General features: G+C 43.7%; 1 protein-coding gene and 1 non-coding gene across 2 annotated transcripts; one reads left to right on the plus strand and one right to left on the minus strand.

Moving 5' to 3' along the window:
- Positions 1–69: 69 nt before the first annotated feature.
- On the minus strand, positions 70–13,602 carry LOC108921579 (beta-galactosidase-1-like protein 2). Its single transcript, XM_018731090.2, has 19 exons — positions 13,235–13,602; positions 12,106–12,291; positions 10,910–10,978; positions 9,523–9,618; positions 8,524–8,632; positions 8,156–8,248; positions 7,906–7,987; positions 7,535–7,599; positions 7,242–7,326; positions 6,675–6,812; positions 5,547–5,627; positions 4,895–5,001; positions 4,271–4,417; positions 4,002–4,073; positions 3,666–3,744; positions 2,925–3,012; positions 1,514–1,625; positions 699–815; positions 70–200 (listed from the first exon to the last, which is right to left on the minus strand). Exons 1-19 carry the CDS (start codon positions 13,324–13,326, stop codon positions 114–116), a joined length of 1,905 nt encoding a protein of 634 aa, XP_018586606.2. The 5' UTR covers positions 13,327–13,602; the 3' UTR covers positions 70–113.
- Positions 13,603–14,958: 1,356 nt separating this feature from the next.
- On the plus strand, positions 14,959–15,030 carry trnad-guc (transfer RNA aspartic acid (anticodon GUC)). The gene has a single exon. It is a non-coding gene; the product is annotated as a tRNA-Asp (tRNA).
- Positions 15,031–15,054: the final 24 nt, after the last annotated feature.

Consider the following 15,054-nt stretch of genomic DNA (forward strand, 5'->3'; position numbering starts at 1 on the left):
TTTAATGGATTGGTCAAGTATAGACTGAGTTCCTCTTTCCTCAGTCAAACAAAGTTCAGGCACTGGTAATTTTGAAAGAGGCTGATCTAAAATCAAAAGAGGCCAAATAAAGTTCACCAAATGTCAGCAGTCATGCCCAGATCAGGAGAGCTTTCAAACTGGATCTTCAGGTCAGCCTCCTGTTCTTCAAAAATGATGACCTGTGACCAACAAAGAAAATCATGTGAAAACCAGGTAACATGAGACACCGGGTGAGAAAAAACAGGACATTCACCATATTCTGGAAAGAGTAAAAGAAGGCTGAAAATGCCTAAAGACGAAATTTGATACAATGGTGGCAGGGTGTCCCGTCTCAAAATTGCTGTCCTGTTTTGCTGGGTATTGATGCAAAACAGGGCTCCATACAGTGTGATTTAGTTTTTTTTTTTTTTTTTTTTTTTTTAAAGATGAGCAGTAGTAATTTACAATTCACAAAGGTTTCAGTTTCGTATTTTTGATTGTCACAGAGATGATGAGGGAATAACAAGATGCAGCCACAGCCGCAGTCAGTCACTCGAGCATCTCTGAGACTGTTCTGAGCCTCACCGTGTTATTATTACTATCGATCTTCATTGAGCTCACACCTTTGTCCAGTGAGACTTACAGTTACATGATTAACTTCACAATGGTTTACTTCACGTTTTGACTCTTTGACTCACCTCATTCATCCCGCTGTTGAGCCACGGCCCTGGGAGGTACAGCGCCTGCTGAGGTCCGACGGACCAGTAGCGTCCGAGATTCTGCCCGTTCACAAAGACCACTCCTTTACCCCAGCCCTGTGGGCGACAGTGAGGTCACCATCCCATTACAACTTGGGGGGGCTTCCATCAAGTGTGCTCACATGAGACAATTCAGTTCAGCTTTGCCTGCAAACTAGTGGTGCTCAACAATTCATACTCAATATTAATATTTTGTAGAATACCTAATGAATACCTATTATGTAATAAATTTAATAACGAGCTGCCTCTCCTTCCGTAATATATAAAGTACTGTAGAGTGATTGAAAAAAACATAGAATTAATTTGTTCATTATTGATAACCACTTGTCGCAAAACAGGGTTGATGTGATAATAATAATGGTACTAATAAGCGTAATAATAATGAAGTGTCTGAGACGGGGGGTGCGGTGGTGCAGCGGGTTTGGCCGGGTCCTGCTTTCTGGCGGGTCTGGGATTCAGGTCCCATTTGGGGTGCCTTGTGACGGACTGGCATCCCGTCCTGGGTGCGTCCCCTCCCCCTCCAGCCTTCCACCCTGTGTTGCCGGGTTGGGCTCCGGCTTGCCGCGACCCCACTTGGGACGAGCAGCTTCAGTATGTGTGTGTGTCTGAGACGGTTTGTTGGAGCACTAATTCTAGCCACACCCACTAATTCACCAAGTATCTGGTGGGCGGGGCTACAACCTGCCCTCTAGCCACATTGACCATTTATGTGATCACAGAAGAGGAGAATCAAAGTGTGTCCAGTGGGCTCTCACAGGCAGTTTGACGAAGGTGTCGCTCGGGTATCCGTCCACGAAGAGTCTGCCCAGGAAGAATGCCGGGAAGGAGGGAGTGTAGGGGGGCAACTCCCAGGGCGCCCACCTCAAACTGAAACATGGGGTCTAATGAGCATCAGCGGGGAGTCTGGCCACCCGGAAAAATCCTCTCACATTCTGGTCTCGATTTAAACCCTCCACTCCAGCACATGGACACTACCAGTACAGCCAGATTGTATGCTGCTAACTTATGAAATTAATACATTGTGAAAACAGAGACATGAGAAAGTTGCTACGACAGCTGGGTCTGTGAAGAAATGACTATTTAAAGGCACAAAAACTACATAAACAGCAGAAAAATGTTGTACAGTCATCGCCCGGTTCGCATCGCAGGCGGTCAATGACGGTGCACTTTAATGACCGTGCCATTTTTGAACCTTGCTCAGTATTGCTCACTTTAGGGATCACACTCATATGGTCAGCTCTACCACCAAACCTGCGTGAACTAGCAGTAATACCGGCCCCTACACAGCTCGCACGTTTACCATGCTTAAAAATGTGTAACGAACAAATATTCAGATTCATTAACTGTTTCCTGATAATGACCTAACCCATACATTAAAATGTTCTTTTTTTCGACATTTATTACACAGTATTTTAGAATGTAGTAGGTTTTTACATTCATTTTGCAACTGTGGTCCTTATTTTTATAATGCGCTCAGCAAATGTATATTAAAGTGGCTATATTCCTATCCTTGATATTAACATATCATACATACATATGTATATATTATTGCAATATAAGAGAAGCTGAAGTTTGAGAGCTGTGTCACTTAGAATGCATGGAAGTGTGACTTTTTTCTCAGTCAGTGTCCATAGTCCGCAATCTGATGGCAGCACTGTTAGGTCACACAGGTGTCGTACGTGTCAACGCACCTCGAAGGACAACATGCTGTGAAAATGGGAAGACTTGCCGTTACGTCATCCCAAGAAAAAGGAATAATTCTTTGTTTAATCATGGCATTATCTAACCTATTAAACATATTATAGGTATTGTATACCTAGACATTGTGCGGTTAAATTCCCCTGCTTCTTTTCCTGTAGGACCATGGATTACTTCTGAATCAATGTTACGTAACTGTCAAGACAACTATAATAATTTCACGTAAAGCAGCCCTTCACATGACATAACAAGTAAAATCTGATTTCACTGTTGCGTAGTTTAAAGTGCAAAGCAACACTGTAAGTTGCTTTGGAGAAAAGAATCAGCGAAATGGATTAATATAATGTAATGTAATGTAACCCGCCACACAAGAAAAAGCAAAACATATAATTAATTTGCTTTCAATGCAAAAATGTGAGACGAAACAGCAAACTGGACATCTTGTAAAAAAAAAAAAAAATTACAAACCTGTCCATAAACTTTGGGTTCATATCCAGACTATAAATTTCAAAGTTCCTCAGGGGTGTGTTGTTCAGCAGAATGTCTCCTATGAGACCTACAAAAAACGTTAAATGAATTTTCAAAACTCAAGGAATATTCATGAGAAGAATTAATTTATCTAACTGTCTCTGAAATCACTGGCAATGTGGAAGCTTGAAACATAAAAGTAGAATATAGCCTGCAGCCACAGATCATGCCTGTCTACTGTCTCAATGATTCATCTCATTCAAAAGTAATGGGTTTATTTAGCTTTGGAACTTTCAGGCCATAAAAATGTTTATTATAACATTTTTTAAGCAAATGCAGTTAATGTGCTGGTTTTGTAAAACATAAAAAGATCTTAAAATTTTGCTGTGTGTAATTTTGTCAGCTGTGGCCAGATGTGATTTTTTCTAAAGCACAGCTGTAACAAGAAGGACAGAGGGTTACACGTCCCTGCAATGTTCAAGCAAGTTTTACGTGTCCCCCAGTATTTGTGTATGACACTACTGAGCATAGTAAACCTATTTGTTTCGGGCCTCTCAACACACCAGTGGTCCAAGGCGATTCCTAGATTTTCAGCTCACAATTTGCATGAAATCAAACCAATTTTGACCCGGTTTCTCTTGGGACTGCTGCCACTCTCAACGGCCCTGATCTGAAAAAGCTAGACCCGTGGGTCACCTCTCCCCTTCCCCCGGTACCACGTGACAAAGCCCTGGGAGGCACCTTTGCGCTGCTCATTGAGAGACTCCCCGGAGGCCACGCGCCCGCAGTTCTCCACCAGCACACTCAGTGTCCGCTGACCCTGCGGCACCGATCGCAATTAATAAACACATAATAAAAACAGAGTCCTGTTGCAGCAATGCAATTTATGACTCACATCTCTCCATGTAATTTTCCCCCCAGGAAGTTGGTATCAGACATCCCTCCAGGCCACAGAAAAATAGAGCGAGATGCAGAATTCTGCTAATGTGAAAGGTGTGCGTTCTTCAGTAAGACGGCGAGCGAACAGGTTAACAGAGCACCACAAATCCCACGCCTCACTACACATGAGTGCTGTACCTTCCCATCAGGCACGGCTAACTCCCGGTTTTTATAGGTCAGCCTGCCGATGAAGCGCTTGTCCACAAACACCTACAACAAAGACAAGATATGGTCAGTGGACTTCATACAACCTCCACTAGCAACTCATTCAGATCAGGGTAGAAATGGCTCTGAAATGTATGAGTCTGAGACTCTTCTTGAATGCTGGGAGGGATTCAGCAGCTCAGAGGGACAAAGGGAGCTCATTCCATCACATCAAGGCCAAAACTGGGAACCGAGAGCCGTACCAGAGCTTGGTCACGGATGTTGTCCTGGGAGTTGAGAACACCTCCATTGCCAATGACTGTCTCATACAGGGTGTATCCATATGACTGGCCATTACCATTGCTCAGCGGAAGGTTCTCCATGGGGATCGGGGTTACTGATTTGAAAGGCTAGAAAAAAAATCCACACACTTTTAAAATGTCAACTCTAAAGAAAAAGGAAAATATTTATTTTTACTGTATGGCTGTTAGGATTAGGGTTTAGGATTAGGTGTTAGGGTTAGGTCTTAGGGTTAGGGGTTAAGGTTAGGGGTTAGGGTTAGGGGTTAAGGTTAGGGGTTAGGGTTAGGGTTACCATTAGGGGTGAGGGGAAGCCTCCCCAAGTACCCCATGTAAATTACAATCTCACATTCATTCACACTTAAACGCTACATTCCTGTATATTAGAAGCTCATTTATCCACCTTTGTCTTTTTTTGGTTCCTCCAAAGTATCATAGAAGGCTTGATAATAACTGGTCTTTACTGAGCTCTCCTCATCTTTTAGATCACTATTAACCTTCCATACTGTACAGCTCTATCATACAGTAACAAAGCTACATGTCACTCTGTGCTGTTCGTAGCTCGATGGAATATCGCAATGTCCTCACCCCTTCAGCATACCGCAAGCCCTCCCATAGGGACAGGTGTTGGTACATGACTGCTGCTTCGTAGGCCGCCTTCCCCTGAAGGACAGGCATCTCTGGTAGCTCTTCTCCTGCAGGAGGCAAAACGAAGAGGCGTAAAAAGGAGGCGTATGAAGTGTCCATCACACAGGCCTTCCCTCCCTGCTGTTGACCCTGGAGACCATGTGCTGCCGATGCTACTCTCTACATGGCGTCCTTTCAGTTCCAAAGAGCTCAGAACCACAAACTGCAGAACAGCAGCCTAACAATGGAAAGTCCAACAATAGACAATAAGTAGCTGGCATCCAATATTAGGATTCAAGAGGACAAACAAAGGCCGTCTGAAGGCATCCAGCACAAGAATGTGATATTTCACGTTTTGTTCTTTCCATTTAGAGGAGATTCACCAGAAACCCAATCACATGTTATGAATTCCCTGTTCACCCAACAAACTGATAAAGTTCAGATTAGCACTATGATTTCTTGCATTTTACTAGAAAGAGACACTAACTGCTGCTGGTCAACAGAAATAGTTAAGGACAGCTGAAAGACCAGGTGAAGACACCAACCTTGGAATTCAGTTGACAGTGGGTTGGAGAAAGAGTGGTGATGTCAGAGAGTTATCTATGGAACTTACTGTGATACTGGCTCAGCAGGTCCCTCAAAAGGAGGTACTTTGGAGTATAATCTCCACCTTCAGACACAGGGGCATCGTAATCTGAAACAGAGGAAGTTTCATATGAGTGGAAAAGGTTGAAGAGTGTTCTCAGGGTTCACTTCTGCACGTTCTCACCTGTACAGTTTCCTGCTCCCACAGAACAAGAGGAAGACTTTCCACCGTAGAAGGTCCTGAACCTCAGGGGCTCTTGTGATCCTGACAGATGAGGGAGCACGGAAGGCCTCAGACCTACCAAAGCCTGGTCTCTATCGTCAAACCTGGAACCTCTTTGTGGTCGAACCAGGTGCACGCTGAACAGTTTGGACAGAGTTCGAAAACCAAGAGGTTTTTCTATCTAGGACCAGGGTTTGACCAGAGGAGACAGAAACTCCCACCTTTGCTAATGTCAACATTTACAAATGAACCCTCATACTTTAGCAAAAGAATTTATCCTTTAGAATTCATGCAGCAGTAGAGCTCAATATCCTGTGAAACAGTGACAGACAACCAAGAGCTTAAAATTACCCATAAATCACTGAAAGAGTATGCATTTTCTTTTGTGCTGAATGCATTACATGCATTGCGTCATTACTTTATGTGAAAAGCAAAACATGGTATACCACTTATATTACTAAAGGACACAAGGAAGACGCACTTGAGCAGTACCCTAAATTGATTCGTGTACCGAAGTAAATAAACACTCTGTATGTGCTCATTGGTAAAGAGAAAACAAAATAAGTCAAGAAATCTGGAATATTTTCAGTGAAACCGGTTTCTTATTACTTCTGCAGAACAAATCAAATGTAATAAATCACAGACATACCAAGATATATAAAATATTTGCAATATTTGCAATGCATAAGAAAAATGATGCATGCATGGCAACAATATTTATGCACAACACAATATCCCTGCCTGCCATTTGTCCACTTGTTGCTATTTTTCATATCCTAGTAATATTTCGAAAAAAGACCTGTACTGTATAACATAGTATTTTGTTTCCTGGCCCAGCACAATGATTTCAGTTAGTTGTTCTCGGTAATCAAACTGATGGCGCCACCCAGTGTCCACAGCACTGATACCACTGTGAGTTGGGGGGGCACCAACCGTAGCTTGTGATCTGCGACTTGTAGGAAGGGGCCCCCACCCCCCCATTCATGAAGCCGAAGTTGGTCCCGCCATGGAACATGTAAATGTTGATGGACATGCCCCTTCTCAGGATCTTCCTCAGCATACCCACCATGTCTGTCAGAAAGGGGAGGGACTTCATTAGCCACGCCCTTCTCCTCCCGGATTCAATTTTATCACGTTCCGGAAAGACAAAAGTGCAGCCCAAGCACTTCCCCCAAGAAGCTTCCTGCTCTCAAACTATATCCATAAAGGTTAGACTGTTCTCCGTTAATTGTGACTGGGGTTTCCAGGACAACGGGGTGTAGCTGTCATTCTTGACCAGCTGCTACATAAGCAACCCCTATAGGCTTATAAGGAGCGCCAGATGGTTGTCAAAAAATTAAAGAAGTCTCTCTTCCTCAGAGTGCATAGGGTGTAATCTGCATGAGAAGGTTGTGTCATTGGTCCTTCAAAGCACCCACACTGGCCAGACTCTTTCATCTAGACTCCTTACTCTGCTAAAAATACCATGAGTAACAAAAAGGCCTCAGCAGGCTTACTTACCCTCGGCTGCCAAGACATGATGCAGACTCCCCCAAAAATCAAACCAGCCAGACAAGAAGTGCATCATCATCTGAGGGTCATTAGGCTGAAGAGCCAAAGCACACATCCAGTTACCATAGTGAACAACAGAAGCATTCTGGGTCATTTACTGTAATATCACACTACTGACTGCAATAACTGAGCATTTAACCAGAAAAACTGCATCAGCACATTCTTATGGTTTACAGCTGGTTGATTCTCACTTCATCTGAATCATGTTGTGAGCCTGAAAACTGTTAAAACCCAAGACCCACCGGTGCACTGTCAAGATATTGTATGATTTCTGGAGCCGGTTTGTGCAGTTTGATGGTTCGCAGGGCTTTGGGAAAGGGGAGAAAGCAGACAAGTTAGTCAAGGATGTCAGGAAAACAAAAAAACTCCACATATAGAGTATTTTAAGGAGATATTTCATATTCTTTTGGAAAATTTGCTTATTCCTCTGAACGAGACGAGATTCAGTGAGCAGTGAGCTCCTTCTCCTTTCCATGTAGGAGTACCAGAGTGAGACTGGGAGCTTGTTCACACTGGCCAAATGGACAGGGCCATCTGTAAACAACAGTGAGGTACAGCGGTCTTGAGTGGGATCAGATAAAATGCTCCAATGCCTCCCCCAGGACAAAGGTACCTCCTGTTACCCCTCCATGCTGGATCCACTCGTATCGGTCTGACGTTAGCAGCAGTTCGTTGATTCCCCTGGACAGTAGAGCCTGTGGAGAGAAGGACAAACCTTTACTCTGAAAGGCAGGGGGCCTCAGGATGGACCCCTCTGCTGGACTCTAGAGAAAGCTCTTTAACCCAGAACTCTTGAACAGAAAGGGTATTCTCAGAACAATCTGGAAAGACTGGGATCTGCCAGAACAATTACTTCCTCTTACCTCCTTGATGAAGTCCATATAATTTCCATCCTGGCCGTAGGAGCCATATTCATCCTCCACCTGCACTGCAATGATGGGGCCTCCTCTCTTAAACTGAACAAAGAGAGATGCTGGAATGACTAAACGAAGAAAAGCATGGTTGGGAAGCTCCCTTAGGCATGGAAAGGACCCAGGTGTGAATCCCACCTCCTGTTGTATTGCCCTTGATCATGGTACTTACTCTGAATTGATGCAGTAAAAGTTATTCTGCTGTGCAAATGGATACATCAATGTAACCAGCTTGACACTAAGTTCATTTAGAGAAAAGTATCAGCTACATAAAATTATAACATAATAGAAACATAAACACGGCTGTGTTTGATAATCACCTGGAGGGGAAGCACTTTGGGAATGAGTTGGTCAAAAAAGGAGTTCACTGCTTCTATGAAGCCCGGGTAGGTGCTCCTTAGCTTCATGTCTTCATCACGCAGGAGCCAACTGGAGAGGCATTAAACAAAGCCACATCTCAAGAGGCAGACTGTGTCAAAGGAGCACGGCATGGTGAGCTCTTTAGTATTCTGGGCATTTCTATCGTAAGCCATAATGAAAAAGACAAACCGTTGACCATGGTCACACTTGAGCTCCATGATGTCAGGACTGAATTTTCTTACCGGTGAGAACAATGTTAACTTTTCTCATTCGGATATAGCTGTCAGGATTACCATCAATAATAATATTACAAGTACATTAATGAATTGTTTCGCACAGCAGACACTGAGCATTACGCTTGTGTTTTATATTATAGAACAATGCCCAGAAGGTGTGGATCCCCACAGGTTTATTTTTCTCCCCTCTCTCCCATCTTCTATTTTTCACCCATTTTTTGCATCCCGGGGAATTTTTTTCCTCTCCTCAGGTCCCAAATGGCATATTTTAGATTGGTATGTTACCAAACTCCTAAATTTATTGTCTCCTTGCTTTCTTTACATTGTCACTTATGTGTCACATAGTAGAAAAAAAACACTTGAAAAATGGAATAATTGTAACATTTACTGTATGACTTAGTGCTGTTTTTGGTTTGGCGAAGGTGCATTCTGGGTCTTTGTCTCCAGTGTTTTTTTTTTTTTTCCAATAATTCATTTATCTGACATTTTCCTCCAAAGAAACTTACAGTGGTAAACCTACACTGATTTAACCCATTTGTACAACTAGGCCATATTTAACACATTATTTCAGAGGAAACATATTAGCCATGGTGACAACAGCACAAGGTGGGACTTGAACCTGGTTTCTTGGGATACTAGACCTTAGCTCTAACCACTATATCACCTGTTGCCCCCAAGTGCTCCATGTAAATGACAATGATGGTCTATTACAAATGATCTGACCTTGGCAAGCCGCCCAGGTCCCAGTCTGCAGAGATGTATGGTCCTGGTTGTAGTATCACCCACAGGTCCAGAGATGCAGCCATGCTGATGTAAGCTCTAGAACAGGAGAGCAGTGATGAAACCTCGTCCCAGGAGCCTCAGCCACACTTCACAGTACCTTTCCAGCCTCGGTCCAAACCATGTTCGGCAGCTGAACTGAAGGAACTATGTTTTAAATCTCACGGCTCAACAACTACTGATTCCAAATGGGAATCATGAGCGCCTCCAGCACACGATGTGTTTAACCTCCGTATTCTCAGTTGGTTGCTATGGCAATAAGCGGTCTGTCTCAACTCAGTCCCCTGACAGACAACCAGGGTTCATTTCCAAGCATGCAACCAAACTATTTTCCCCAGAGTCAAGAACAACACCATCATTAGACAGGAGGGACGACTAACACACGTACTGTTGTTGTTTAAAGGTTAATGGGCAGCAAAGTGGATAAAGAAATGGATGTGTAACCTGGAGGTTAGCACATCAAGTCCCATGAGGGACCCAGTGACAGCACCCTTGAGTGGATTATTGAACCCTGTCTACTTGAGGAGAAAACATTAACTATGAAACACATCTGCTTTTAAACTGCAGTCCCTCTGCTTGACATACATTCTAATCCGACATGGTAAATTCCCCTCAGATTACTCCTCTATAGACACCCCTCATTTTATTCGTTGCTGAGGTTCTTTCAAAACCTCATATGCAGGTACAATAAACAAAAAGTACTTAAGACTTTTCACTGTAATGTTTTGAATTAACTTTGAGTTGCATTAAAACTGAGAAAGACTGAAAATAGAAATGTCTCCACAAACTGCTGCTTAATCCCATTTGTTGATCAGTTCATCCCCTAAATGTGTGCAACGCTCCTCATCACGTTATGGATCAACAAAACCCAGCAACAGCAGCTGTAAACACTGTGGAAGTGAGTTGAAGTATAATAGCCCCCACACTCCTGTTGCTTTTATTTGTGCTCTTTACTGCCATCTATGAATTTGAAGGTGACACAGGTCATGCCTAATATGCTACAGACAGTACTTTTGGAAAACAAATAAATGAACAAATTTAAGTATTAAAAAGAAATGAATAAGTTGGGAAACACTTCTGTCTTTGAAGATTCGTAAGTCAATCATTTGCAATATGAGGATGCAGAATACCCTGTCCAAAGGGACAGCACTGATTACTGGTTTTTCTGTCCATTTAGAGGTGGAAATTGAATGTTTTTGCAAAGGAAGAGCTCTGAGTTCCAATGCTGTGGCACCAGAAGAGGCCTGAGTAAGGACAGCGCAAATCCAGGCTGCTTTGAGCTCTCCGTCCCTGGAGAGACAAGGAAGGGAGACGCAGAGGTGGTTCTTACTCTAAATCCAGCTCCCGTTCGAAGACAAACATGCCTCTCTGTGGTTCATGAAGGTTCCAGGGCACGTAGCTGAAAGACACATTAGTCGTTTCCTGTAACAGTGTAAAACTGAGCAGCACTGTGTGGTCAAAACATTACTCCTCCTACTGTTTCATCTTCATCCTAACCTGAACCCTAACTCCTCATTCACCCTCTTAGTTTCACTTAAACCCAACCCAACCCAACTCAACTCAACTCAATTCAATACCAAACCCTAACCCTTTATTCACCCTCCTATGGTTTCACCTGAACTTTCAGCAGTTCGGCCCTTATTTACATGAAAAGACTGAGGTTAGTCTTATGCTATCTAGTATGAGTGTGACAACAGGCTGTCATAAGCCTGAGCTCAGGCAGGTGTTCAGCTTGAAGAACAGGTCAGGTGATTTCTAAACACGGTCCTAAACAAGTATATCTGCACAGGCAGCAAAGAGGCTGAGAAACTGGACTAAGCAAAAGTGACTTGCCCATGCAACTGCTTTGAAGGTCACCGCACTTGTACCCATGACGATACGTGTAACCAAAATACCTCCATCAAAAACGTGGAACTGCATGAAGCAGCAGTCTAGAAACATGTGGAAAATGGTCCTGAAGGACTGCAGGCCAACAAAGGTTTAATTCCTGACATGCTCACATTCAGATATGGCACACACCTCAAGCCACTGAGCCCAGTTCTACTCTGTAAATGTGTAAAACTGTGAAAACTTTGTGGGTATAGGTAAAGTGAAAAAAAAATAGATGATGAAGAATCATCCTGTGGCCAGAACCAAATGACTGATGATCCTGTTTCCAGGACCAGATGACTGTTGTTCCTAAGGCCAAAACCAAATGGCCAGTGGTCCTATGGAGCAAATTGAACAAGAAATGTTGCTGCTTGGTGATTTATGTACAAAAACAGCTGATGATGCACTGGAAAGATCTAATCAGCTGATGACCCTCTAGATAGGACCCAATTACTCATGATCCTCTGAGTAGGATTCAGTGGCTGATGGTCCTATGGATTCAATCAAATAGGAGATGATCCTTTGGACAGAACCAAACCCTTGATGATTTAAGGAACAAAAGAATGGATCGATGGTTGAAACCAATGACTGATGTTCCTATGGCCAGAACCAGGAGCAGTACCCAGTGAAGGTTCAATGAATGACTTCTGCTCCTACGTGGTAAGTGTGTTGAATCCACAGGCTCTCAGTTTGAGCATGCGGTCCTTCCAGTAGGCCCTGGGCACCCGGAAATAGTGGATGGATCCTGCCAGGATGCGGAATCCCTCCCCACCCAGGGTAAACTGAGACGAGTTGGCCCTCAGCCCCTGTCTCCTGTTCACAGTCTGGGTTCCTCTCGGGTTGCTGGAAAACAGAAGACACGTTGGTTTTATGAGGACAGGGACAGCAGGACAGGAAAAGTCTCCAGAGAGTGTCAAAGTGTATTTCAAAGTACAAACTGAAGAAGCAAATATGGAATCTGTCTCGACACAGCTCAGGGTAGTCACAAAAATCATTTTAATATCAGAAAGATCACCAGCTGTGTGACTGCACACCTAGTACAGTAAGGTTCATTAAGATGGAGTAAGGCTTATCTTTCACGTCCAAGTTCAGATGATGTGTAGACAATACTGTCATATTCTGGCAATTTTGTAAATATCTATAAAAAAATACGGGACAAAGAAAAATTCTTCTGCTCAGTAAACGTTCAGTTTAGAACATGCACCTTGCCACGGCACAATAGTTTAAAGTACATTTCATCCAAACACATTTAATGTAAAGGGTTCTTATTCATTTATCTGATGCTTTTTGTCAAAGTAATTCAAAATGCAGTTTGCAAACTAGTCTACTTGGTGCTTTGTCCATCTATGCACATGGGTATTTTTTACAGTACCAATTCAGGGTAAAAACCTTGATCAAGGGTATTACAGCAGCAGGTGGAATTCAAACCCAGGTCCTTCAGGGGATGGCTCCAATCGCAACACCACCTGCTGCCCTTGTACAACAGACACTTCTAAGATAATAAAATATCTATGTTTAATGACTGAACATAAGGAGTAAAAGGTAAGGAAAACCACAGCGCATCAAAGGTTAATAAATCATACAGTTGTAGTTGGAGGAAGTTTTTTGGAGACTTTTTTTCTCAAGTAAATTTGACTATTAATCTGATTTTATCCTTTAATAACTGGAGGATTTCAGCTAATCTGAGTATAAGCTGTTTTAAAGAACAACACAAAATTGAACATACAGAAGAGCTCACACCCACGTCAGCAAGTCTTTTTTATGTACATATATTTGTGTAACTCACCCCATGAAGTGGTAAATGAGGATTCCGATGATGGTAAAACAGAGGAGAACATGGTCCCTTCGGCGGAGGTGTCTCAGCCTGAGTACCACCATCTGACAGGTGCGGCGCTGCACGGAGGAGGTGATCGGACGCTGAAAAGGTGGTAAGTGCCTTTCACACTTGGCGGATCATACCCTGCTTCTTCTTGCCGGCTGAGGATGAAGATGTAGATGTGGAAGAGGATGCTGCTGGATGATCTTCCACTGCAGCGTTACACAGTGTAACACCGGCAGCGTCACCTGCTGCGCGCGCCGGCTTCACCCGCAGTTCCCAGGAGGAGAAACACACCTGAGGCAGGTGAGCATCCTGTCAGCGTGGATGCAGGCGCCGCTGGCACTACGCGGGGCTCCGATCGCGCAGGCAGAGCCTCCCACAGGACACGCGCCGGCCGCGCGCCGCCATGCGGCACTTTCTTCGCAGCGGTAACGGAAAGGCGCGTCCGTGAGATCACCTGCGGCGTCAGCATCCCGGAGTCAGTGACAGATGCGCGTCCACATCGGTCGCAGAGAACGTCAAGGTAACTGGAACTGGGTCGAATCGTGTTTAGCGTCTAAAGGTGATGGGTTACCGCCCTCTCCTGGGCGATGATGGTTATTAAACCTGGCTGTTCGGTGCAGTTAGTCAATTGCGTTGTGAAAACCAAGAGTGCACAAACCCAGGTCCTGGAGAATGTGAGGTCATAACCCGAAGGTTGTGGGGTCAGATCCCATTTTCTCACTTTCCCGCTGGCGGGTTATCGAGAAAGAAACTTACCAAGAATGACTGCACTAAGTATGTACAGCTGTATTTTCGACAACTGCTCCAGATGCACAATACCTTTATGCAATAAAAGAATAACTGCTTCAGTACAGAGTACCCGCTTGGGGTGCTCTGCGATAGACTGGAGTCCCGTCCAGCGTGTTTCCCCTTCCCCTTAAGCCGTGCAGCCTCCGGGATAGGCTCCGGCTCGCCGCGACCCCGCTCGGGACAAGCGGTTTTTGATGTTCGTTGATTGGTTTTAGCCTGCACGGCACCCATTCTCAGGGCGTTTCAGTTCTAATATAGTAATCTAATATAATATGGATCATTGATGTGCTCAATAGGCCACCGTAGTTGTAGTTCCTTTTGCAATGTTGTAGTTCATATGAGAAAGAGCGTCCCCGCAATTCGTCATTTCCCAGACGTGCTGCCACATAAAGAACTTCATTCCCGCGTGTAGTGGAACAGATGTGCCGTTTCATTGTAGTTGGAACGTAAAGTTACAAATAGCACGTGTTTGTGTGTACTTTTTTAAAATGTCTGGGTAGTGCACGTGTTTTTGTTGTTGCCTTACTTACTACAACATCCTAAATAATTACCCACTGTAACTTTATTGTTACATAGTATATGATATAACAATTAAGAATAAAGATGGTAGCAAACACAAGAAGGGTAACAAGGGCAAGATAAACATGAGTATTTGTGCTTCTGGAGCTTCGGTTTGCTTCGGTATTTCTGTCACAAAGGGTGAATAGCATTTACTGTTTTTATTCATCCCTAAACTAATAACAGGTCAGATGTTTACTAAACAGAAAAGGGCTCATTGCAGCAGCATCAATAAACCAATGTGTTAATGAGTTCTTTTCGCGATTACATATAATATTTACTTATTCAGCGTTCAATGGTCGCTTAGCCTGTTTATAACTGCACTTCTTGAAATTACTATCTCCTCGTTAGTATAGTGGTGAGTATCCCCGCCTGTCACGCGGGAGACCGGGGTTCGATTCCCCGACGGGGAGGGTAATGAGCACTTTTTCGCTCAT

This window comes from Scleropages formosus, chromosome 25, assembly GCF_900964775.1.
Source record: "Scleropages formosus chromosome 25, fSclFor1.1, whole genome shotgun sequence".
Taxonomy (NCBI): domain Eukaryota; kingdom Metazoa; phylum Chordata; class Actinopteri; order Osteoglossiformes; family Osteoglossidae; genus Scleropages; species Scleropages formosus.

Bases quoted from the DNA above. Each gene is read 5' to 3' on its own strand.
- LOC108921579 (XM_018731090.2), bottom strand. From the start codon at position 13,326: ATGGTGGTACTCAGGCTGAGACACCTCCGCCGAAGGGACCATGTTCTC. The intron at 9,619-10,909 runs GTAAGAACCACC...CTCCTGTTCTAG, and splicing joins GAACGGGAGCTGGATTTAGA to AGCTTACATCAGCATGGCTG. The intron at 7,327-7,534 runs GTGGGTCTTGGG...TTGGCTCTTCAG, and splicing joins AATATCTTGACAGTGCACCG to CCTAATGACCCTCAGATGAT.